At 31.7% G+C, this 25,511-nt stretch overlaps 2 protein-coding genes across 2 annotated transcripts in view; one reads left to right on the top strand and one right to left on the bottom strand.

Moving 5' to 3' along the window:
• The window catches only part of LOC100160267 (protein amalgam-like), a 370,302-nt gene that overhangs the window by 150,480 nt on the left and 194,311 nt on the right, over positions 1-25,511 (top strand). The window lies entirely within an intron of this gene.
• LOC100574879 (cytochrome P450 6k1) overlaps positions 1-25,511 on the bottom strand; it is a 65,955-nt gene that overhangs the window by 31,813 nt on the left and 8,631 nt on the right. Inside the window, 1 exon segment of the mRNA XM_008182285.3 lies at positions 14,394-15,163. Coding sequence (XP_008180507.2) covers positions 14,394-15,111 — 718 coding nt within the window. The 5' untranslated portion in view covers positions 15,112-15,163.

Genomic DNA, 25,511 nt, shown 5'->3' with positions numbered 1-25,511 from the left:
TTCATTTTTCAACAATATACGCATAAATTTCTTTGGGAAAATGACTATACTAACCGTTTGCTGATAAAATAACTATAGCCTGCATTGCTGCATATCGTTACGCGGGAGAAAATAACTCTCTATTATTTACTGTTTCTCGTCGTGATAATTGACATCGCATGTAGTTGTTTAAATCGTCGTATGTACCTAAGTGTACGTCGTTTATAATATAATATTATATCGTTTGCGCAACCGACGAACCGTTTCTCATCCATTCGGGTCACGAACCACGATATTATGTATCTATATACCTATGATATATCCGTGCGTGCGTATCAAACGAGTCACCGTAGTTCTTACGACATACTAGCATACTAGTATTTACTATAGTATTATATATTATTATAATATTATTATACTAGACGACTAAATGACGTTCGTTTGAACAATATTATTATTTTTGTCACATGTATTATAAACCGGTCCACGCACGGTCTGTGTATTTTAATGATACAAATTATTATTAATTATATTATATTATGAACGTTTTACAGCCGAAAATACATACCAAAAACGTAATTGAGGTATACCAGGTATAAACAATATGCAGGGTTATATACATATGAGCGTATTATTTTATAATATATTATTCATGGCGCTAACATTTCACGTCGTGTTTCACCATAGTTGTATAATCGTTTGTTTTTTCGTCAACCGTATTTCGTAACCATTTCGTCTTGATACCGTCAACGGAGCGCATCTCCACCAATCGATAATCACGATCTTGGCCACTTGCCACCCACCACACTGATTTTAAATTCTTGTAAGTGTACGGCGCTGTGGCAGCAGCAGCAGCAGTGACGACAGCAGTAGAGATACCGCCGCTGGAAGGACAAAAAAATTGTTGAATCGCATCCGCATAACAATAAAAATGTACGATATCGACGCGACGGCAATATTATTATCATCGGTAACCGTGGAAACGGATTTCGCGATGCGTGAACGACGGATACGACGACGTACAGATAGATGTATAATATTATATTATAATAATAGGTGTTTTCTATAATACACAGCTCGAGCGGTGTGCGCATAATGTAATATAGATAGGTACCCAAAGAACCCGGCCGACGGGCATCGACCAGTAGATTTGTCCCGACCCGTACCCGAAAGAGTGAGCAATACATATATTTTATAATATTGAAAAGTCGGCGCTGCGATCGCAAATTGTATGATTTCTGTGTCAATACGATATAATTATAACACCTCACGCGGCGAATACTATTCCGCAGGGCAATGCCGGCTAGGTTCGATCGGTCGACTGAGGTCACACGCCTCTAAATTTTAAACCCTACGTAGGTATGTGTTTACCACACCGTACAGCTGCGGCGTGCTCTATTTTCGAGAACCAGAAAACTCGCGTTCGTCGGGAAACCCGTAACACCGTAACTAGAATCTAAAAAAAAAATATCAGAGTAGGATTCCGGAAACTATTGATCAAACTTTGCTACAATACACGCTTTGTAAAAAAAAATATCATAAATGCCTTTAAAAGTGATTTTGATATGTTGTATCCGCGAAAATGTTGTTGAATACTGTGGAAAAACGGTATAATATTATGTAAAATTGAGATAAGTAGGTTCACTTACAAACTGAATACTACATATATTAATATAATATATTATACCTTTTGTATAATCTTGGAAAAAACGATTTTGCTGTACGATCTGTACGCACGAACGAACCAAAACATTTATTTAAATATCAGATAGAACGTATAATAATATGGGTACAACGACTTACCAACTAATATGAAATTATCAACATATTGTGTTTATCGTTCGAACATATTATAGATAACAAACAGTCGGCAAATACGACATTTAAGTTTTTACCTTTAATGCAAGATTTAATAACGTTGATTGACGCCTCGTCATAAAATATTAGACGATCATGATATGTGTTAGAGAAATATATATAACTAATATAACTCCTAATAATAAATATAAAAAAAAGATATATAGAAATATATACCTATTATATATATATAAATATATCTCCTAAAAGAAAAAACACCAAGCGTTATAAATTATTGATTAATAGTTATTAAATTATTTTTCAAAATATCAAGGAGCATCATTGACTGTATGTCTCCCATCTGTAAAATAAAAAGACGAGGCAGAATAATTTTATTTCAAAGCTAAAGACGAATATGATATCGAACGATTCGTTTTCCTTAAAATTTGAATGTAGCAAAATATAATAACATATACCTACCATATTATTATAGCAGCTTATACCTGATATTAAAATACGCACATCTCTCCCTGAAGGCAGTACCTACCTATGTACATACATTACATTAATATCATTAGTGCGCGCATACGTACGTCGCACACGAACCACGACGTCATAATAAAATATTATTATTATTATTATGTACCGTCATCATAATAATATTAAGTACCTAGGTACAATATATTATACCGCGGGAGAGCCGCGGCAGTTTGCAAAGTTTCGCATGATTTATACGCGCGCACGCGCAATGACGGCGGTGGTATATATATATATATACGAGACTGCATCGCGATGTAACGCGTAATATAATATTATACATATAATAATAATAATAATTAGTACATTTTCAGTCAGTCTTCAAGAGACCGACGACCCTCACTCGTCAAAACCGCGCTACTCGACCCCGATTCTTACGGCGGCGGTGGCGGTGTCATAATAATATGGTCTTAGAACGATTCCACGTGATGAATACTAAATAAACGACACGCTAAACCCACTCCGTCCTAGCGGGGTGTCCCGTGGGCGAGAGCGACAGGATACTCTTTTGTCGTAATTAATTTCCGGGAGATAACTCGCCGGCGAAATTACGTCTCTGCGAACGTTAAATGAATGCCGGCCGCGTCTGCGATGAACTCTCCGCCGCCGCACGCGCCATTCTGCAATATCCAGAGATGCAGAAACTCGTCGATTTGACGTTTTGGATCTACACGACGACGACAATAATAACATTTGTTTTGTTACTGTTATAACGACAAGCCTGCCGACTACTTTCGGATTAATTGGCCTATTTATAGGGCGCTCATAATATTAATATTACGATTTGTGGAACCGCCGAATACCAAAAATAGTATAGGCGCAATACCGCGTGTCCGAAGAAACAGCTAGGGTACGCAAAAAGAGTTCAGTTGTCGCAAAATACGAGATTTAAGAAATTATAAGTTATAGGTATTGGAATTTATGGTGCAACAGTTTAGTCTTCTGTCCAGCAGGCAGAATTCAAAAATATGTGAATGGTAAGTACTAAGTAAAGCAAATAACCGAGTTGCAGAGTGTATTCTGTTTTTGTGGACACTCGGTATACGAATTACAACAAATTGTTAAAATGTATACCAAGAAGTGTGGTGACGATAACTATTCAATATCGATGATATTGAACGTAAATATTAAAACAAAGAGATATTCAAATAATTTTTAAGACGTATTATTTATTTGAATAAAAAGGACACACGGTATAGTGCCTATAATAGTTGGTCGTAAAAACGCGTATTATTATAGCGTCTATAACAGGTACCTATGTGAACTTAATACTATAATAATAATATTAATCCTGTTTATTGTAACAGTCGTGTGTTTGTACCATATATAATATTAAACTTACAACTATATTAGTACATTATAGTGTTTATATGTCATTAGACCGTTTTCGTGTGTGGAAAATTAACGTTGTATTAATTAATTAATAATTGCAACACGCGCTCGAAGTTAAAAACGCATTACTATTTAGTATTTAGTGTTTGCTAATTAAAAATTGATAACTCGTTAAAACGTTCGTTGGCATTAGCCTTAAATTATTCTACAGTTATTTTCAAAACTGCAATTATTATTTTATTTTTTCCACTGTAAATCTCGCTGGGTTTAATTTGGGCGCGCTGAAACCTTAAAATAATTTATCTTGCTTTTATCAAATTCGGGACAACGGTGTTATATATTTTTTTTAAAAAGAGACCTTCTTTATTTTATTGTCAAAAAATACTAAGAATTAAGTATGCTGATGTTATTAAAATATTTCCGATTCATTATTGCAATGGCATTTTCCCTTGGTTCAATTTTAGTCGTTGGGATATTTTGTAATTTTTAATTATCTTTTGAAGATTGATTAAATATATTTTACGTTTAAAAAATAAATACGTATTAGTAGAACATTCACTTGATCAGACACTAAAATTAATTAAGAAAACAATAACTGCGGTATAATCGTTAATCCATAATAATGTTGCATACTAAAATGAAATATTGTGTAATAATACTATTCATATTTTTATTAGGTACCGACGCATTGAACAATTGAAACTGTAAAAAATAAATATATAGTATAACAGGTATTGTATTAGATCATTTTAGTTTCAATCATAATAAATCTGATACTGAACGGTTCTATCAATGAATATAATTCGTCTCTCTTTACATTATTATTTTTTGTAACGCTAACCTAATTTACTTAATGCTGAATTCATTATTTTTCACGATAATCTATGAAACAATTAATTTAATTTCTTTAATTATCAGAATAACATGAAAACAATTAAATCTTCAATGCAAAAAAGTTAATTATCAAAGATTGTTCATAATATGTTTTATTAAGACGTATGTCACAATCATAATTTATAATATAAATTTTATATCATAAGGGAACTTTGTATTTTGGCAACCAGCAAACTGCAGAAAACCCGTTTATTTTTTAATAATTTTTTTTGAAAACAAACTGTTGTTTCTCTGATTAGTATGTCCCTCTTTGCCTGTCTATTTAATATTTCTGATTTTTCGATTGTGTACTGAAAATCAAATGAAAATAAGTTTAAAAATGTTTACGAGTTATAGTTTTTTCAAAATTTAAACAATATTGGATTTGAAAGGTCTTCAAGTGAAACAAATTTAGTTTATGTTTTCACATTTGAACTGAATAACTTCGAGTGTTCGCATAAACGTACATTTATATCTGACGGTTTGATGAATCAAAATTCAGAATTTGAATGTAAAATTATCGAACATGAAAAGTTTGACTTTATTCCGACATTACTATATTAGGATACAATCTGGAATACAATATTATTAATACTCGAGTTATATGTTTCAAAAAATCGTTAACAGTAAAAAAAAAGAAAGGAAAATATGACAGACGTTAGCGCAGTGCGCAATCAAATTATAAACCACGAGCATTTCAACGGGGAAACTTTTCGAAAATATTATTTCAGCAACTAGCATTACGACTTGATATTAAAACGTTTATTTCCGGGGAAAACTCTATTGACATTTCATGTTCTTGGTTCATATCATTTTATTTAAATAACTATTTGAGTAGGTAAGTTGAATTGTTACTGATGTCAATGATGTCATACATAATATAAATAAAAATTTAATTTTAGATTGGTCATCACTCATCACTTACCGAATGGACTTCATTAAAGGAAGTATCATGTCTGGATTTGCTTTAATGATAAAATTAAATTTTTTTGTTCGAGGAAATGTTAAGTTTAAAACTATTAAGTAAATATGCAACGGAAATGTATGGTTGCGAAGAATGTGTGGCAAATTTATGGCCTTAAACTTCCGTCAAGTCCCGTCCATAGTTACGATATTTATGATAGGTACATATTAAATTTTATCCGCCTTCCGTTTGCTGAACACATGTAAATACCGACCTAACTCTCGAGTAAAATGTATATTATAGTGATACATACAGTAGGTAACCCGCCGATAACCGTCGTCTTTGCCTATCTGATATCATAATAAATAATAATGGAACTGCAGCTGTTATATCTCGCCGGACCTCGTTTCCTCCGGAGCAGAACGTTTCCGATTGGTTATCATACCTGGTAATTGCATTATACCTATAATACGCAGGTATAACGTATAATTCTGTATAATAATTATATTATGAAAATGATAATGTAAACATCGGTCGAGACGGGACCTAACGATTATTGTTGTTTTCTCGTCATTACAAGCGTTGAATAACACGTACGGTCTTTCTGGTGGGTGGTAGCTGGTAGCTCATACGAGACGGTATGGTATTATCGACGACGACCACAAAAATAAATTATTGTCCGGGGTGGTAGGGTATTATTTCGTAGACACAAAATATAATCTATTAACCGCGTATTATTATTGCAGTAGTTTATTTATATTGATTTGTTATAAGTATCGTCTATACAAAAAATACACATCCGACAACGATATTTTTTTTATTTTTTCATTCGTTCATGACCAAAAATTATATTAATCGCATCCGTTTTTACGCATACGTAGTACGCACACACATTATTTATTATATACCGTCTATAAAAAAAAATTATATATCTGACGGCGACTTTTTTCTTTCATTCACTCCTATAACCAACCAATTTATTAATCGCTTCCGTGTTTACGCACACACACTTAAAACACGTGCAATACGTTTTACGAGACAGCTGGTTATAATAATATGAATAGCTGGTGTTAACATTATTATTGTTGTGGTGCCCCTATTATTTTCTTCTTGGAATCGAAAAAATAAGTATTAATAAAATGTTAGGTTACCCACGACGATGGTAACTTATTGTTAAAGTTTATTTGAATAACGTGGATGATTTTTTTATACTGAATATTCATTGAGTTAAAATACGTAGGGCCTAGATAATCAACAAATGATCGACCCAAAGATTTTTCATATATTATTTAATAGGATTACCATACGTTATATCCTCTCTTTTATGAACAAATGATTTACTGTAATTGCCTTTAATAAAACGTTTAAATACAAAAAATATAGCAATTTTAAATAAATAAAGGGATTTAATTGTCAATACACTCAGATCACTGTAATTTTTAATAATATTGTATTTCAATTTGATTTTCTCAGTTTAGTTTCGTCTTCTAAAAAATGAACCATATATTAAAACATACAGGCTCCGATTAGTCAGTTACCGCTTGTTTTTACAGATTCATTCTGTTTTTATAAGTCTAAATCATAGTTCATGTGACTTTAAATCGTCGTGCATATATTTTATTATAATGCATTATAGTACATGTGCTCAAGAATGTATACACGACGGTCGATGACGTATTTTCGGTGGCCATAAATACGCACTTGACCGTCTGTCAGAAAGTTTTCGACATCACACAATGTGCCGTCATATAATGCCCAATATATAATATTATTATAATATTAATGTCGGTCCGACGGCGTTCAATTAATCGGGATGCGATTTGTCCCGACCGACGAGGGTCGCCGTTTCAAAATACATAATAATATATTATTGATAATACGACAAATTCAAAAGTGACCACCACCACTGTTTTTTTTACACGTCATACGATTCGTGTACAACAACGCCTACACGTGTATGTAAAACATTATTATTGTATACGTGTAATATAAATTAAAAACAAACAACAGACCCATTAACACGGCCCGGCGGACGATGTCTATGCGTTTCGGGGAGAAAAAAAAACTGTTCAATTATTTAATCGTCTAAAAATAATTGCCACAGTGTATACGCACCTCTATCTAGAATAATAAATAATAATATTATATGTTCTATACACCCATCCAATGTTTTAACAATGATGAAATATTATCATTTTAGAGCCCACGCAAATAATTCGCACCATACGGAGGTCAAGCTACCTATTTAGGCTACAACAACGATCAAATTATGTTTTGCTGGTCGTGCACATACCTACAATGTGTATCTTACCCGTTCATATTATTATTACGATAGGGAGACTACAACTGGCCATAGACGAGTTTGTTCTTTTAATGTTCCCTAGTTCTTATCCCCCGTCGTTTTTCGTTCCCATTTTAATCCCGTTATCTCCATATTATTATTGTACGTGCTTAAAAAAAACCTGTAAGAAAAACGAATACAAAACGATATTTTTACAGTTTTATATTGATTTACTAAAACATTTTAAACAAATATATTAACAGTTATAAACAGTTCTTGTACAACGAGCATCGAGTGACAACGAACAATTATGTCAGCTATATTTTTTTAATTGACATTTTCTGAACATTTGTTTTTTTTAATGTAATTTTTTTACGCAATTAATTGTTGAGGTTTGTATGCTAATTAAATATTTACTATTTAATTAGCAATTAAACGACTGTGAATATGAACAAACATTAAACTAATAAGTTATAAATATAAATAGTTCTGAATTTTGGGATTGTGTTGAAACTAGTAGGTACAATATGTAATTTGTAATAAGTAATAACTAGTAGCTATAAAAAGTAGTTAGTGTAAATTTGTGAATATAACTCAAACAATATTCATAACATAAAGTGGAAGAATCAATAAACGTAGGAAAACGTTTAGACACTCAACATTTATACTGAAGTAAAAATACAAATTTATTAATAATATATAAAAATGCACATTTATTACCGATATAAATTAATTAAGATTTTGAATTTCCTGTTTAAAGTAGGTACAATTAGGTATACATTTTTATCATTTTCATCTTTTTGAAAAATGTTCATGAAAATTAGGTACATCACTGCTATTTCTATAAGCATGCGACATGTTATATTGGCTCACTACACAGTGTAATTTATTATGAACTCTCACAACCATCACCCTTTCCAACGCAGACCTCGACATCTATAAAAAAATAACAGACAAATATTATCTCTAAAATATTGGATAATGTTTGCAGATATAAAAAAAATTGTTTAAAGGAGCCGAAATTTTTGAAAAGAACAGAAAATGATGAAAACAGAGTAGAAAAATCAAACAGTATCCACGGGACGGGACTCTTATCGTTTGATCTTTGATAAATTGTATTATGACTCAAAAATTGAATTCCCGACAGTAACAAAACTTATTTTCTTCATTTTAAAATAATAATATTCTTGGCATTCGTTTGTATTGTCTTCGCAAAGTAATTATTTTTGCGCCGTTCGATCATATATTTTGGCTTGTAATATTATTAAAGTTGGGTATTTAGTTGCGTAGTAATGTAGTATTATAATGTGGTAAATACAAAATAGGTATAATATTATACAATATACTTTTTAGATTAACCCCCCCCCCCCCTCATTTCATAATCATGGCTACGTCACTTGTCAACTGGTCATAATAAGCACCTATTTTAGTTTAAGATTGGTACGTTTTATTTGGATCCCAATGGCAATCAACTTTTCTAAAAATGGTTTGTAGTTTCACGAACGCATTAAATTATTTGAAAAATGAAAAAATGTTTTAGGTAAAATATACATTTATCCATAAGTGATTTTATTTATATAAAATAATCACTCTGTATACACCTACTATGTTTGTGTATAATATTCTATACTATAGAATATACTATAGTATTAAAGTGTACGTTGGAACACCTTACATATAAATTATACACAGATATAATACATGAATGGTGTGTGCATATAGGTACCTGGTACAACAGTACTGCAAATTTTCGCGGATTAAAATGAGATGAAATTTATTTAAATTGCGTAGAACAATTTGTTCAATTATATAACTTACGTTGTGCTTTTTCAAAGCGATAATCGTATTCTATATGTACCAGCTACCTGCTCGAGGAAACGTATAAATTAGCTATATTTATATATTATACGGTAGTATAATACTTGTACCGTGTACTCCGATAAAATATACTTGAGGTGTATATATGCGGGTCATATAACGTAATGTACGCTATTATCAGATAAAACCACGACGATTATACGTAACAGTGTTTTTATCTAAAATTACAAACGAAGAAAATTTTAAAACTTTTTACAGAAACTCCTACTCCGCCCCCGTTTTTAGAACACCGCCCGTTATTCTATTTTTTTTCTTTTATTTGAACCTAAGCCCGGCAACTATGACCATTAGCTGTTTTGAAGAATTTTCAGTAGGGAGGGTTCGATTGGGACACGTGTGTGTTTGTGTGGCAGGGATTTGTCACTAAAAACCATGGTGGTCACCCATTCGGGAACTAATGACACTGGCCGGTGCGTACAGCCAGAACAGGTTTGTAACTGAATGCAAACACCGTGCCACACCGAGGCACATATTATGTTTATACCTATTTATAATCAATTTTCATACAACAAAATTGTCACCTGGCCCACCCTTCCGTGTTAAACATGTGTCTGGACTTAAATATTAAATAAGACAACCACCACAGCTGACCGTGGACACAAATGCACAATTTAAATACAATATCTCAGTTGAAGTATCAATATATAAAATAACAGTGATTTTTTTATGTCCAAGTTTTCTGAAGTGGCAGTAGTTCAATTTTCTTTCTTTTACATAGAGTCATTTCAATACCTCTCAAAGTGTCACCCTTTTTCTATTTCCTAGCTGAATTCCGGGAATACATTTAATATTGACAGCAGAAGTGTTTGAAAAAATTAAGTTGTTTCTGAACTGTGACCAGTGCACAACAACTTGACAATATTATGGAATAAAACAAAATACGTTCAGTAGCCGTAGAGTGTAATACTAAGTGGGAAAACCTTAGGTACCGTTAACAAGGGCGTAGCTAAAAATTTAATCAGGGACAACCAACTGAATTTTTAAATTTTTACCCCAATTAAAAATGTCGTTAAACGTTAATATATATTTGCAATTGCCCCACTGCCCACCCTTGGCTACGCCTTAGACCGTTTATACGTTTGATTTATGCACCAGAAAATAAAACTTTCCGTTCGGTTTATATAGCTATACGTTTTAAAACAACGTAAAGACATTTGAAAATATTTTTGTTAGTTAATTGTAATGGTAAATATTATAATTATATATTACCATTATAATATTATAAACGCGTATTAATTATCACTCGGTCGAAGTATACGACTGCGATGCCTATATTATGATATATTATATTGCAATATTTGTAACATAGGTAGACTGTCGAAACTTTACGTCAAAAACTGCAGAACTGCTGAAAATTTCACAGAAATCGCATACGATCCCTACCAATTTTGTGACGAATAATAATATATATATATAATATATATAATAATAATATATAATATATTTGGTTAGATTTAGCAGAGCTTCGGGGGGGGGGGGGGGGGGGGACATGAAAAAATCTGCTCGTTCGGTTTTTTTTTCTTTAACAATTAAAGGCGTGTACATTACAACACGAATAATATACGGTCGTTATAATACGCCAGTGCTGCAGTTAAAATATGTTTTCATTCGTGGTTAGACATTGTCATATTATTATTATTATTATTATATTAATATACAGTGTTCGGTGAATAAATTATGTCCGCGACGGTGGGGCCACGCGTAATTGTTTTATTGTTTTGTTTTTTATTATTTTTTTATTTTAATAATCGCTGGTACACGAACGCACTGAATATATGACATTTTACAAATTCTTGCGCTGTCACTCGAAAAAGGTATGGATTCATACTGTCGTTGTCCGATGTACTATATTATATTGCGTATACTATTATCATATATAGCCATACAAATATGGAATCCCACGTCGGTCGCCACACTTTACAAAAATGACGAAATAAATAGAATACAAGTTATAGCATACCTAGACGATTCCCTAGACCATTAAGTGCTGGACAATATGTCAATATGATTGCATAACAATAATATATTTACGCAATGACTTTCCTCTGAATATATTCCATACTATATTGATGCCGTTCATTATTTGTAAAATAAAATATATTATAATAAATTACACGTGACATGATATCATGATATTACGCAGACACGCAGTGATATCTTTGTATTATACATATACGAGCACGAAGTGGAAAGATTGTTCGTTATATTGTTCGGGCTATGGTAAATAATTACCCATTATACGAAATGAGTGTATTTTAAAATAATGATTATTAAGGGTTGAAAAAAATTTAAATCACTCTTAATTCATGAATTTAAAAATTCAAGGTTTACAGTCTGGGACGTACAATATTGTAGGTACATTACAACAGCTGTTAAACTTGACGATTTATGCTAGTTGCAGTGATGGATACGAATTTCCTGACGTTCGCGACGATAAAAACGGATCACACGAGACGTTTCTAATCATTATAACGAAATAATAGCAAAAATATGTATGTACTCATTATTGAATGGTACAACAGTGATAACAAATCTATAATTATAGTTTGTATATAGTCAATCTTCTATTCTGAATACAGTAAACAGTAAACAGCGTGTTCTGTACATAATATAATAATAATATTGACTTAGTTATACACGTTAGTAGAAAGACTTTGATGGTAATAATTGTGTTTATTAAGCAGTACAATTTATGTATATTATGATCAGGAAAGGAATAGAAAAACAGTAATTAAATATTAAACCCCTTGAATAAATCCTGATCATAATATTGTATTATTGTGTTATGATTGAGGGACATCCCGGTGATTATGGTTTGTCAGTATCATGCAAGAGTGATAATGAATATAAATAACGTAATATTATTATTGCAGTTAAAACGTATATTTTTGTTAGAGTCCTTTAATATTTGAGATAGTACTATCCAAAAGAAGTATGATGTACTTATCGTATATAACACAATAACCGTACCGGTGAGTAGAATATAGTCTCACACACCTCGAAATCCAGATGTTTTTATGAAGTGGAAACCACATATTATTATTATCATCATTTTATTGTTGAACTTTTGTTTCAAACACATTAGGCACACACATCTATTTAACTGCACCCAAGTCACCAATTCGATATTATTATTATTATTATTACGAGAACGCATCGTGACTGCGACATTTTAATCGATAACCGACGGATGGATTATAAAGATGAGGAGGAGGAGAAGAAGAAAAAGAAGAAGCAGAAGCAGAAGAAGAAGAAGACGATGAAAAAACGGTACGAGCGTATGTGCAGTAAGTGGGAAAAAAAATCAAAATAATATATTACATAATATTAAACCGGAAAAACAATCTGGAAAACTTCAGCTGCCGTCCCGCTGCAGTATGCCGAGGACAAAGTATAGTGTGCGGCGGCGGTGGCGGCGGCGACGTTAATTTCTCACAGCCGGGTAAAGTTTTCACCGTCTAGGGCAGAAAAGTTGCGGGACCGCGCGAAACCTCCCACTGCAGGCCGCATAGGCGGTATATATAATATTATTATAACCGGTATTGTAGACAGTAGCGTGGACCATTAATTCCCCGTGAGTTTTCATCGGAGAAACAACGGCTGTAGTATACCGTGCCGGTGACGGATTAAAATTTCGGGTGCCGATCGTTTGTATAAAAGTTCTATGCTCGAAGCACGAGCGAGGGGATGGTGGCAGGGGTGTGAAGGTGTGCGGATAATACGATCTAAATGAGCCGATTTGTTATCCCTCCACTCTTTGCCGCTTGCCCATTCTCCAACCCCTCCCGCGCGTCTCACTACTATACATGGGGGTAATTTATACCGTAGTGCAACCACGGCCCTCGGACAAACTCGATAATAATGTTGCGTACTATAATATAATGCCCCAAAAAGAAGAAATTCCAAGGATGCCGACGATGGATCGAACCAGTTTTGTATGCGTGACAATAAGTCGCAAGATGTCGAACAATAATGCGTGGATTACATTATACCTACTATTATACTTAGATATAGGTGCACAACATAATATTATCCAAACGCATATAACTTTCTATATGTAATTATTGTGCCCCGTAGCTGAGTATTGCGTCGGGAATATTTTAAACAGACCTTTATTAAGTCTACGAATGCACCCCCCATAAAAATAAATGGTTAAAAGTCATAAAAAAAATTCATTAGTATTGTTATTTTGTCAAATAATTGGTCTGATAACATATAAGAACATATCAAATGACAGTTTGTATAAAGGTATACCTTATTTTTATTAAAACGATAAAATACTTTCTCATACGTATTTAATCACCAGATCACCTATATTCGATAACAACGTGACGAAATCATTTGATTTTGATACGTAATTATTATATACTATATAGTAACATTACGTAGTGTATCAATTAAATGATAAATTATGAATCAGTTATATTTGTCTGAATACCAATGAAAGTTATTTTTTCAAATCCAAATACAACATTCGTTGGATATTTTAATTTCTGCATAATATTATTCAGTCACGATTTCTATAACTTCTTCAAAGTAAATAAATCAATCTAATAGTAATGAACTTCGAAAGATAAAATCTTTTAAAATGATTAGTACATAATATACCTGAATTATACTGATATAAATGTTAATGAAAGAGTGATAATTTACTAGTTTACCACAGATCAAGTTGCTACTATTTTCTTAATCCATTTCTATGGACAGGATGAATAAAATAATAGTTGTATAGCATCGAAAACCGTCGTGGTTCCTAAACATTATTGGGTCTAAATTAGTAGGTACCTATTAAATCAAAAATAATTCACTCACCTGCATCTATTTTGTCGCTGTCTGCGGCGGCTGCCCGTAAAATTTGTTTGAAATCGGAAGACGACGCTCGTCCGTCCGACGACAAGTCGTACGATGCAAAATGGTCGGTGACCGTCGGCCGACCACTAGCACCCGACAACGCCTTGTCACACTGTTCCGCAAACGCTTTGATCCGCGAGTCCACCATCGGCTGGCCGTACACGCACGTGGCCACCACCGTGGTCGCGCACTTTTTCACTTCCGTCCACGGCACGATGGTTAGCCGACGGTTTGCCACGGCCTCCAGGGATGTGATGAGCTCGGCCACGCACACGGCCATGGTCGGTAGCACGGCGGTCACCGCACCTGCGTCCACCGCGGTCGGTAAGAGGCTCATCTCGCGGCCGCCTCTGGTTTCCACCTCGGCAAAGCCGTCGTTGGCCATTGCGGCCGCGGCCACCCGGATGTCGCACGCCAGTACGGTCGGCCGGCCTGCATCATAGAGCCCTAGCACGGCGGCGCCCGCGGCCTTGGCGTCGTTCCGGTGACCGGACAGTGACCTGTCGTGCAGACGGATGCCCGGCAGCGTGTTGACCAATAACCGGTAACCGGCCGCCGCCAGCACCCCACGATTCATCCAGTAGTCGCGCTTCCGACGGGCGTACGGCACCACGGCCGCGACCACGACGAAAATCGCAAACGCCAACACCTCCAACGTCCACGTGACGTACGCTCCCATGACGGTTATTGGTACGACTGCAGCCCTACAGTTTTCTGGAATTGGTGCAAATCTAAAAGATAAAAGTTTTCACTGTATTTATTTCTAAGTTTTTAACTCGATTTAGCACCAAACAATTCATTTTATTTTCCATTGGAATCATCACAACACTTACGGTGGGTTGCTTATAGTTTATTTTAATATTATAATATTACCTCCTTTCTCGCTCCTCATAGTAACCCAAGTAATGAACAATCAATTATTCTATGTTAGTTTCTTCATTATAAAGGCGGCGAATTTCATTGTTGCCCCCCCCTTCCTCTCCTGCCAACTTCACTTTTGTTGTCGATTCTTTTTAATTCTGTTATCCACAATTTCTCTGACAAATCATTTTTAGAGGTAAATTAAATATGTGACAGAGTTTTTGGTAAAATAACTACCGCAAGGCGTAACATTTACAGTCGCCTAACCTTATGCGTTTTAATTATATACAGGGATGTTCATGATATCACTCATTGATTTTATAAGCATATAAATATCCCCAATTTGAATAATTCTTTCCTTGATTTAATATTTTCTTTATATTATCTGAATGTTACGAACTATGTTTGTCGACACTCGAAAGTTGTAAATTTAATCAACACTAATTATTCAAAAGCATTTAATTGTGTCAAATACAATTCCCTGTCTCATTAACTATCTATTTCTGGATTTGGTGAATTTATTCTTTCTCGGTTTTTTCCTACTATTGGTTTATGGTCAACAATGGATAATAATATGCCAGTGTCTTAACTCTTTACTCCAACATTGTAACTCAACTTTCTGGTGTATCACAAGGATTTTTTCCCCCTTACTATTTTCCCTTGCTTTAAATTAAGCTCTTCTCATAATATTTCTGATTATATGAAACTTTATACGTCTATAGAAACTCTTCAAGATATTAAGTTGCATCAATTCAATCTTAATCGTACTTATCAACGATCAAGGTCAACAATTACTTTTAAATTAAATTGTGAATTTTCATACTGACAATAAGGGAATCATTTTAAAGGAACACAAGTTGGTTTTGGTCAAAAGTCAAAACTAATGAAGATTTGACCAATCTAAACACAAATTTCGCTTATTTTAATATTTAAATTTCGTATCATAAAATAAATCTTAAGGGGGCTGCAGAGGGCTATAGTCGACGAAAAAAAAGTGGTTCATAGACCAAAAAACGAGACAAAACTGAAGGAATTTGGTTTGAGGGGTTTTAATTCTTAAAACTGATTTTCAATGATTAAGTACCAAGTTTACTAGGTTTCCATCGAAACGATTATGAAAATCTATTTTTTCAGCTGTGATATTCATGAATAAAAATATGATACTTTTGTGTTTATATTAACACATTGACCCGCATTATGACACTAACATAATATTGGAATATTTAAAATCGCCTAAATGAAAACTTATTTAACTTGTTGGTCAATCATAAAACGTTATTAAAATTAAAATCCGTCAAACCGAATTCCTCCAGTTTTGTTTGAATTTTTTATCTGAAAGTCGCTTTTTTTTCATCGACTGGAGCTCCCTTAATATTTATTGTGCTTAATTTTCTATTAATCAATGGATAATTTATATTACTGGGTACTAAAACACAAAGTTTATCGAATGATTATTAAGTATTAATATAGTTTTATTACGTATATTTTTTTCTATTATGGGGAATATACCAATTATTATTTAGAAGCAGTGTATTCATATTTATTAATTTTTTTATATTGTTTAATGCATAAGTGCATGTTTTTAAATGCATATTTTATGATTCTTTAGTGCTTCTTGTCCTTGGATCTATTTAAAATATTTTATAATAATATACGTGATACTGAATCTAGTATAGCTATAGTATCTACGTTGGTATTTAATAAAGCTTATACTCATAAAGTTCCTAATTCATGGAGGTTGCCTCTGACACGATATTAAAGATCAGTTCTTTCTTGAATACATTAGTTATTTTAATAGTATATAATAATAATATATTTCTTTTAATAATTATCAAGGTGCTTGAATAAAATAATAATCATTAATAAAATATTTTAGATACTCATATATTACAATGAATGAAGTCATATATATATATTTCTACATTGTTTTTTTTTAGTATTTTTTGTAGCATGTTGTAATTTAAAGAGTAGAATGTTTGCATAGAGTAGTATGACATAAAGACAAGTAATAATTTCCTTGAGGAAAATGAACATTTCAAATTAAATTTCATGGTATAAAAGCATTGTTCAATATTTCAATAGCCCAAGAAAAAATTTCGAACAATTAAATTCGCAATAGAAATTCAGCCTACGTTTTTACCGGAAAAACATTATAATGAATAACAATATAATAATACTAAAATATAAATTACGATTTAAACCGTTGTGCAGAAACCAAGATTTTGGTAGGTATATCACTCTTAAGGATTATCAACGGACGCTCTGTACGCTTAATATTCTTTATTAACATTTTCGAATAATTCCAATTATTGTGTTTTATTTGTATTGATTAAATCAATGTTGTACTATATAATTTGTGATCATAGTGTTTTATAGACGTGATTATAATTTCGAAAATACTTTTGAAATCATATTAAAGGTATTTTGAAAACATTTCGGATCGTTATTTGTAATATTTGAATAATAATTGTGTTACTATAATAATATTATTGATAACATAATATTATTCGACCTGGAATGGCTTAAAGTTCCCAATGGAGCTATAATAAATTACTCGTAATATTTTTGAAAAAATATTCATATTATTGTATTTCTGAGTTAATTGGAAAAATTATATTATTTATTATGTAGGCATAGGATAATACACACTTGGTACACAAATGATATAAGTCAAGTGATAACGTAGCTATTATTTTAATTGGAGTTATTTTTCTATAGAATTTGAACCTACAAGAAGCACCCTTCTTATATTAACTGTTATGGTTGTTTATCATTACAATCTCTATTTTCTTATTTTTTTTTAAACATTATTATTAATACTATCCAACAATAATTAATCTCTCGTAAAAAATTGGATTAGTTTATTTCCTCTTTTCATAAAATATAATACACGTTATAATTCGTTTTTAAAACCCAACATTCAGTTAAAGCCTAGAATTATCTGAATTTTGTGCACTCAATTACCTATAATGTTCTGCAGTACCTAAATATATATTACCAGTATAAAAAAAAAAAGATTAATCAAAGGCTAGAAAGATATACTGTGAACAATTTAACTTTTTTTCATCCCTAAGTTACCATCAATGATTTATATTAATTCAATTTAAACACGAGCCAATATAGTAAGTACTAATCATATTAACTGCTGGACAGGTAAATTCGATAATTTAGTATTTATAACATTTTATGAGGTCCTTTAAATCACAAAATTGCGCAATATATAATGAATAGGTATCTTTATACATTTAATTTTAAATTACTCTACTGTAGGCTGAGCAATGAACACGCATATCAATTATTTGTACAATTTATTTATTATTTATAACAATGCTTTTACGTAGATAGTTAATAATGAAGAACTATATTTATTTTTTTTCACAGTACAGTATATTACCCTATTATGAGAGTATTTTTTTTTTCTTATAATAATAAGGGAACTTTACACAAATATTATTCTTCAAAATGTATACCTTTTTTAAAAAATTAAACGCGCCTATAACTATATTAACACACTATTATACAATAATTATGGGAATATTTTTCTTTATATTTCGTAATTTTTTCATAATATACGAAAAATTGTTGTCTTCACAGGTCATAAATAATGCAAAATTGTATTAAATCAAATTTAACCGTGTTTACTTTTTGTTTATTTATGCGTGGAAAAATTACTGTAAACATGTACAAATAATATTTTTTGTATTACATGTTTTAACCTGATTGTAATATTTGTTCAGAATTACATTTTATTTCTCACTCTAAACAAAAATAATTATTCAATATTGTCTTGGACAAATTATTATTCAATTGCACAATTATCGAAAACGTAATTTATGTATTTAGACGTCGCCACTCTATACCTATATATAACACGGTATATACGTCATTATACTTTATGATTAATGGAACGAGGCAACGTGCATATTATAAGATTAGGACTAGGACCGATTTTCGACCACGGAAACCACATTCGCAGATGTCTGAAACGATGTTAAGCCCCGTCGTCGCCCATTAACCTTTCGAAGGCCCTATTAATAATGGGCAAACATCAGTTTTCAATCGAATCACATTCAATTCGCCCGCGTTGTGTCTACAATATTACATCTAAATATTAGATTCTCGCATAAATGCCAGCGCGAGAGCGACACGTATTATAATAATGTCGTGATAATCATCGCAATAATATTATTAGGTAGTCGGCCGATCGACGAAATGGAAAGCTGCCACCCGTTCGGGTTTTGGAATTAAAACTATATTAAAAGGTATCACCTTTTTTTCGTTTTTAATTTTTTTAATTTTATCGTTGTCCGTTAATGTTTACATTAACTTAAACAACTGCAATGCGCGCCCGGTGATGTACGAAACTCCAGATAATGGAGTGTACGAGTGACAATGGTTTTACTTAATTTTTCGGGCCAGTAATAATTGCGATTACCATAATAATATTATAATATATTTACGAATTCTGCAGCAACAATGTTTCGTCCAAGTACCTACTAATAATTTTTTTTTTTGCGTTTACTTAATAAGTAATAATAGTTGCGCTCAACAGAAAATTTAACGTTGACAAATCAAATAAACATGTAATACAGAGAGTCGTAAGATAAAATCTGGTTTTGAAATGTTTCTGCGTGGATATTTTACAATATTTAGGTAGGTAGGAGGTATACACGCGATGTCGTTTTACACCGTAACTCGTTTTGCACGGTTTCGAAATGATACGGAGCTAGAAAAAGGACACATACAATTTTTATTATGAACACCCCCAGCTATATAATAATATGTACGAAGTTCTTTTTCCACTTTATATTTTAATGAACAAACCATTACGAAAACAAAAAAAATTATATTTTAATTAAATCTAGTACACTTTGTAAACTGTTAATGTTGCATGTTATTATTATGCGACTGTATTAAAAAATTTAGGCATGTACATATTATAATGTTCGTCCTAAAAATATCTGTAGGTATTCGGTGGGTATTAAAAAAAAATGTCATTTCTTTTTCGAGTCACAAGATTGCGTTTGTGAATAGGCATAACTTATTGATAATGTTTACTGTAATAATTCAACGACTTTACAAATAATTATTTCTTTTCAGGCGATGAAGTTTTCCTTTTACGTTGCATCATTAAATTTAGGCTATAGTTTATGAATTCATGAAAAGTAAACCTATAGTACCTATACTTATGGAAAAGTATATAATTGGTTTGTCGATAAATAAACGAATTTCAATCTGAAGAAAAAAAAACACTGTTCAAAAAGCAATCTAACAATTATTTAGTATCGTACACGATTCGATTTCATACAAAAAAAAAAAATACAAAATACCAAGTCATAGTCTCACATTTTACGCGGTAATTCGATTACTCCACAATAGCTAAATAGGGTTGTATATATAGCTTATAAAATTTAAGTTGTTGAGCTATTCCATTTCGTTTATTTTTATTTATTTTTTGTTTCCTTGGTTGGACCAAATAATATTGCGGCATATATCTCGAAAAGTTTCGTAGCCTCAGTGCCTCTACGTAGTATCGCTATAAAAACCAGATGCTGAAATTCAAAAGCCGCATCACGTTTGCCCCGGGCATTGCGCCTCCGACGAAAACTTATTTTTATTTATTTCATTTTGGTGCTGCGTCCCGGTGAATATGTTTTAAAGTAACCCAATTGCGTTTATGTTTTGGGTGTGTTTGGGATTTTTATACTGTACCATACGGATTTTAATAATGCACGGTAGACGCACGTCACCGCAGAGCACCATCGGGAGTCCAGCTGTGTTTCATAATAATAACAATATATAAGTGAGTAAGTGACATTTAATTAAAAGACTACGGTGGGCGACGGCGGTTAAAATAATAATTAGAGTATATGTATAATAATATTATCTGCGTAGGTAGTAAAAAATTAAAATACATAAACTGTAAGTATTCCGAGGTCCTCCTCCCGACCGAGAGTTATGATACAAGAGTTTCCACGGTTCACTTACTATACACATATATATATATATATATATATATATATATATAGAGTATACAGAATATAATATTGTTATAGATGGTACACCCTCGATAACAATATTATAATCGTGACGAGAAATTATTTCCGTTCAAATTATAAAACACGGTTTGAAGATAACTACCTCTAACGGAAGAATAACTGTATTTAATAGTAGTTGATCGTCTTAACTACGCAGTTTTCAACGGGATCGTATAAAATAACGATGGACAGGTACCTACAAAAGGTAATGTTATACTAAACGAAATCAAACTACTGAACTATTGAAGATTATTGTATTTTATTTTTACCCATAATCGCTAAAGTCATCGAATATTGAGAAATATTAAACTTAGTATTTTTTAGATGGGTACCCGCTATATAATCTGACTATATTAAAAGCAGGAACATAATTTTCTTGGGGGAAAAAAATTGTTTACCACGATATTTTATTATCACATCGATTATATGGAAAAAAAGTTTTAAAATACACACGAAATAAAAAAAAAACGGTAATCGGCTTTTACAACCCACCAAGTCCGTTGTGTTTAATTAGTTTTCGTTATTTCTGTGTACCCTCGTCTGCGTTTACATTCAGTAAAACGAATATGCCAACCGTATTTTAAAATATCTTTTATAAACGAGAATTCCTTCGAATTTAGACGAAAACGTACCATTATAGTTTAAGACACGGTGCATATAAATCCTATCGAAATTGCTGACTTAAACTTTAAACTGTCCGGTGAATACATTTTTCGCTGTAATCTGTTCGTATTAAAATGCATGATTGCATAAACTTCCACATATACGTTTAATGCGTAGTATTCGTATTTTAATTGAAAATAAAAAGTTTTTTTTTTTTTTGTTATTAAAAAGATGTATAAGATAATAATATTATACAGTAAAAATTTAAATTACTATGAAATTCCAATTTAAAACGGACGTTTTATGTAGGTAAACAAATTTTGTTGTTAATAGTCCATAAAATAAAAAAAAATCGAAAGAGATTTATATTACATTTTTATTTACTGTATGATAACTGTTAGTGGGAAGAGCATATATAATATAATATATTATGTCATTACATATGGTAATTTCCTTTACAACGTTGTAAAATAGAAAGTTTTATGACAATGCGGTAAAACTAAATATTAAATTTTCCTATTATACATAATACATATTATATTGTAATCAATGTTTGAAGAGAAATGTACGATAATAAAATGAAATAAAATGGTTTTATTTATTTAAGATGGATTTAATTTAATATCTATATATAGTACCTATTCATTAAATAGAAAAGCGTAGGTGTGGTCACTGTAAGTCAAATCATGACTATCGGATTCTTATCAGCTGCCTTCCACTTATATAAGGTTCATAATATTTATGTATAACTTCTGGTATGAAATTGTTTATTCAACGAACGATTTATGCATTATTTTGACCATTAAATTATAGATTTATAGTAATGTTAAACTGTGCCCTGAAATACTAAAAACAAATCTATAAGGTCGTGCACAACATAATCAGACTTACCTATCAGTCAAATATTTTGTGAAAATGTATCATTCTACACGTCATATTAATATTATATTATATAACTGTGAGATAAATAATGATAATAGGTGTGTTCTAACCTATCATTTATTTTAACCTTAAAATAAATAAATCAATCTAAATATTATTGTTATTTTTTTTATTATTATTTCTAATTAAATTAACAATCAATGTTTTTTTAATAACCCAAATTTTCCAATAATGTGTTGAAGAACAGTGTTTAAATATTTCAGATTATTAACGTGAAAATATTTCAATATTGTCGTCAATGCACTCAATTGAATCGTTTGCGTTTGGTTACCACTTACCAATGTACCATACAATTGAATTCAGAGTGAAAATTTAAATACAAAGTGCTTTCACATTTCTATAACATGCTTATATGTCGATAAAAATACAATTTTTGAATTGAAACTTCTTTAACGAGGGTACAACGCCGAAAAATGTGTAACGAAATAATGAGCACGGTCTCATGGCACGCTAATTTCCATGACGATGAAAATGATTTAAAATACAAATCATATAAATCCGATTATTATTATCTATTTATTTATTAAATAATTAGTGTGGAATAGTGAGACTGGGCGGCATTTTAATAATATATACTGTAAGATAATTCAATTTTTACACCTACATATAATATATCTATTTAAATATATTAATATGTAATATTATTCGTTGAAACACCTAGTTTTAGAAAATAATATGCAGGTAGGTACCTACTTTAATAAACTTCGATGGCTGTTAAAAATGCTTCTCCGAGTTAATATTTTATTGAATATAAAATATATTATTATTATGGTCTATATACGATTGAACATGTAAACAACAGTTATCTAGAGAAAAAAATGAGGAGTATTACTGGCATGACCACTGGTGGAAAACGCGTTATTTCCATTAAACTTTCAATATCTACATAATATATTATAATATATCTCGTATGCTTTGATGTTATTCGGCATATAACACTGTAAGTATAAACTATTAATGCATGAGTTGTACAATAAATGTTCATGTATAGTAGAGCGGAATTGGGTGAACTGATCGGCATCGACGAAATACGTACATTATTTGGTGGCATCTGTTGGCGTTTAAAAAAGTGTAATGAATTATTAATTTAAAAAAATAGATACAAGTGGTCGTCTTATGTCCAAACGAAAAATACATTTTTTTTTTATTGTTTTCTAACCCAGAGCCTTGCGCATTTCCGTGAGAAAATTCGCATTCTAGCATGTGTACGATTTCACAAGGACTTCCTAGTTTTCGGTGCCCTATATAGTTTTGACTAAGCGCAGTAAATTGTAACACTTGCGATAAATATATGTCTCAAAGAAAAAAAACCGCAGACATGAAGCAGGATGCTTACAGATCAGTAGCAGTAGATTCACTGTAAGTTTAGGTGTTGCAGGGAACTATTGGTTCCCTTTGCTAATTTCAGTGCTATTATATACCTAGTCCGATGAAAATGTATTTATTGTTATTTTTAATTATCTGCGGAAAAAATTATGCACTGCACTTAATACGATGATGTGTTGTTAAAAAAAAAATTGTTTCGTCACATTTTCTATCAGAAAATATTCTCAACACAGAATGGGTGGTTTATTGCATTCAATTTGATCTGTTTGGTACTTTGAAGGGTATAAAATATGATAAATAGGAAATACTATTTTTTATAAAACAATGAAGTTTTTGACAAAATCAATTTTTATTTTTATTTAATTCAGAAATGAAGTACTTATCGTAAACGAAAACTTGAAACTTTCATTGAACAATAATATTAGCATTTTCTAGAAATAATAATTTATATTTTTAAAAATGTTTCGGATCCTTTTGAACTATTTATTAAACTTTAAATTTTCTACTTGATGACACTTGAATGACGGCAGACGGACATTCAGATTTCGGGGTATATTTCGTTATCTACGCTGTTGTGACCAGTGACGTATTCATGGGGGATATTTAACCCCTCCCCATATCGAAATTTACCCAACCACTCTAATAAATGTATTATTTACGAAAACTGTAAAAAACTTGATTTAGTTTATACTTTACCCTGACTGCCCGAAGAAAAATTCCGCCCATGGCTGAGTTTGAACCGGCGACGGTGCTCGTTGCAACCGACGCCTTAGTCCACTCGGCCAATCGATTCCCCAATAATTATTTAATATAATAGTTTTTAGTATAGTTTTAAATATACATGGTATTTTAGTATTTTTATTAACGTACTATTTGAGTGTAAAATGTTCCAACAATTTTAAAATGCTCTAAGCAAATTTATATCAAAAATTCTTAAATAATTCTATGTGAAATTGTTCTGATATACTCAGTCAGAATTGCTAATTATTCATACAATGTATTTGCAATAAAAGAAGCATAGCATAATTAGCTTTAATAAAAAATGCAAAGTGCATTTTAATACTGTCCTACTATTAATTAAATCTTATACTTAATTATAAGCTATTGAACCATTAGAGTTTTTACATCTACTTATTATTGTTTTAAATATTATATTAAGAGGACGTCGTACCCGCATGTGTTGTCTCCGTCTTACAAACGTACGACATAGAAAATTTTCGTTCAGCAGATTCAATAGTGTGTTGTTAGTTTTGATATTAGACTGAATTGACCTATTATCAAATTTAAAGGTAAGATTATTATTTAAGGC

This window comes from Acyrthosiphon pisum, chromosome A1 (genome assembly GCF_005508785.2).
Source record: "Acyrthosiphon pisum isolate AL4f chromosome A1, pea_aphid_22Mar2018_4r6ur, whole genome shotgun sequence".
Taxonomy (NCBI): Eukaryota; Metazoa; Arthropoda; class Insecta; order Hemiptera; family Aphididae; genus Acyrthosiphon; species Acyrthosiphon pisum.
This window is presented reverse-complemented; position numbering and strand designations above follow the sequence as displayed.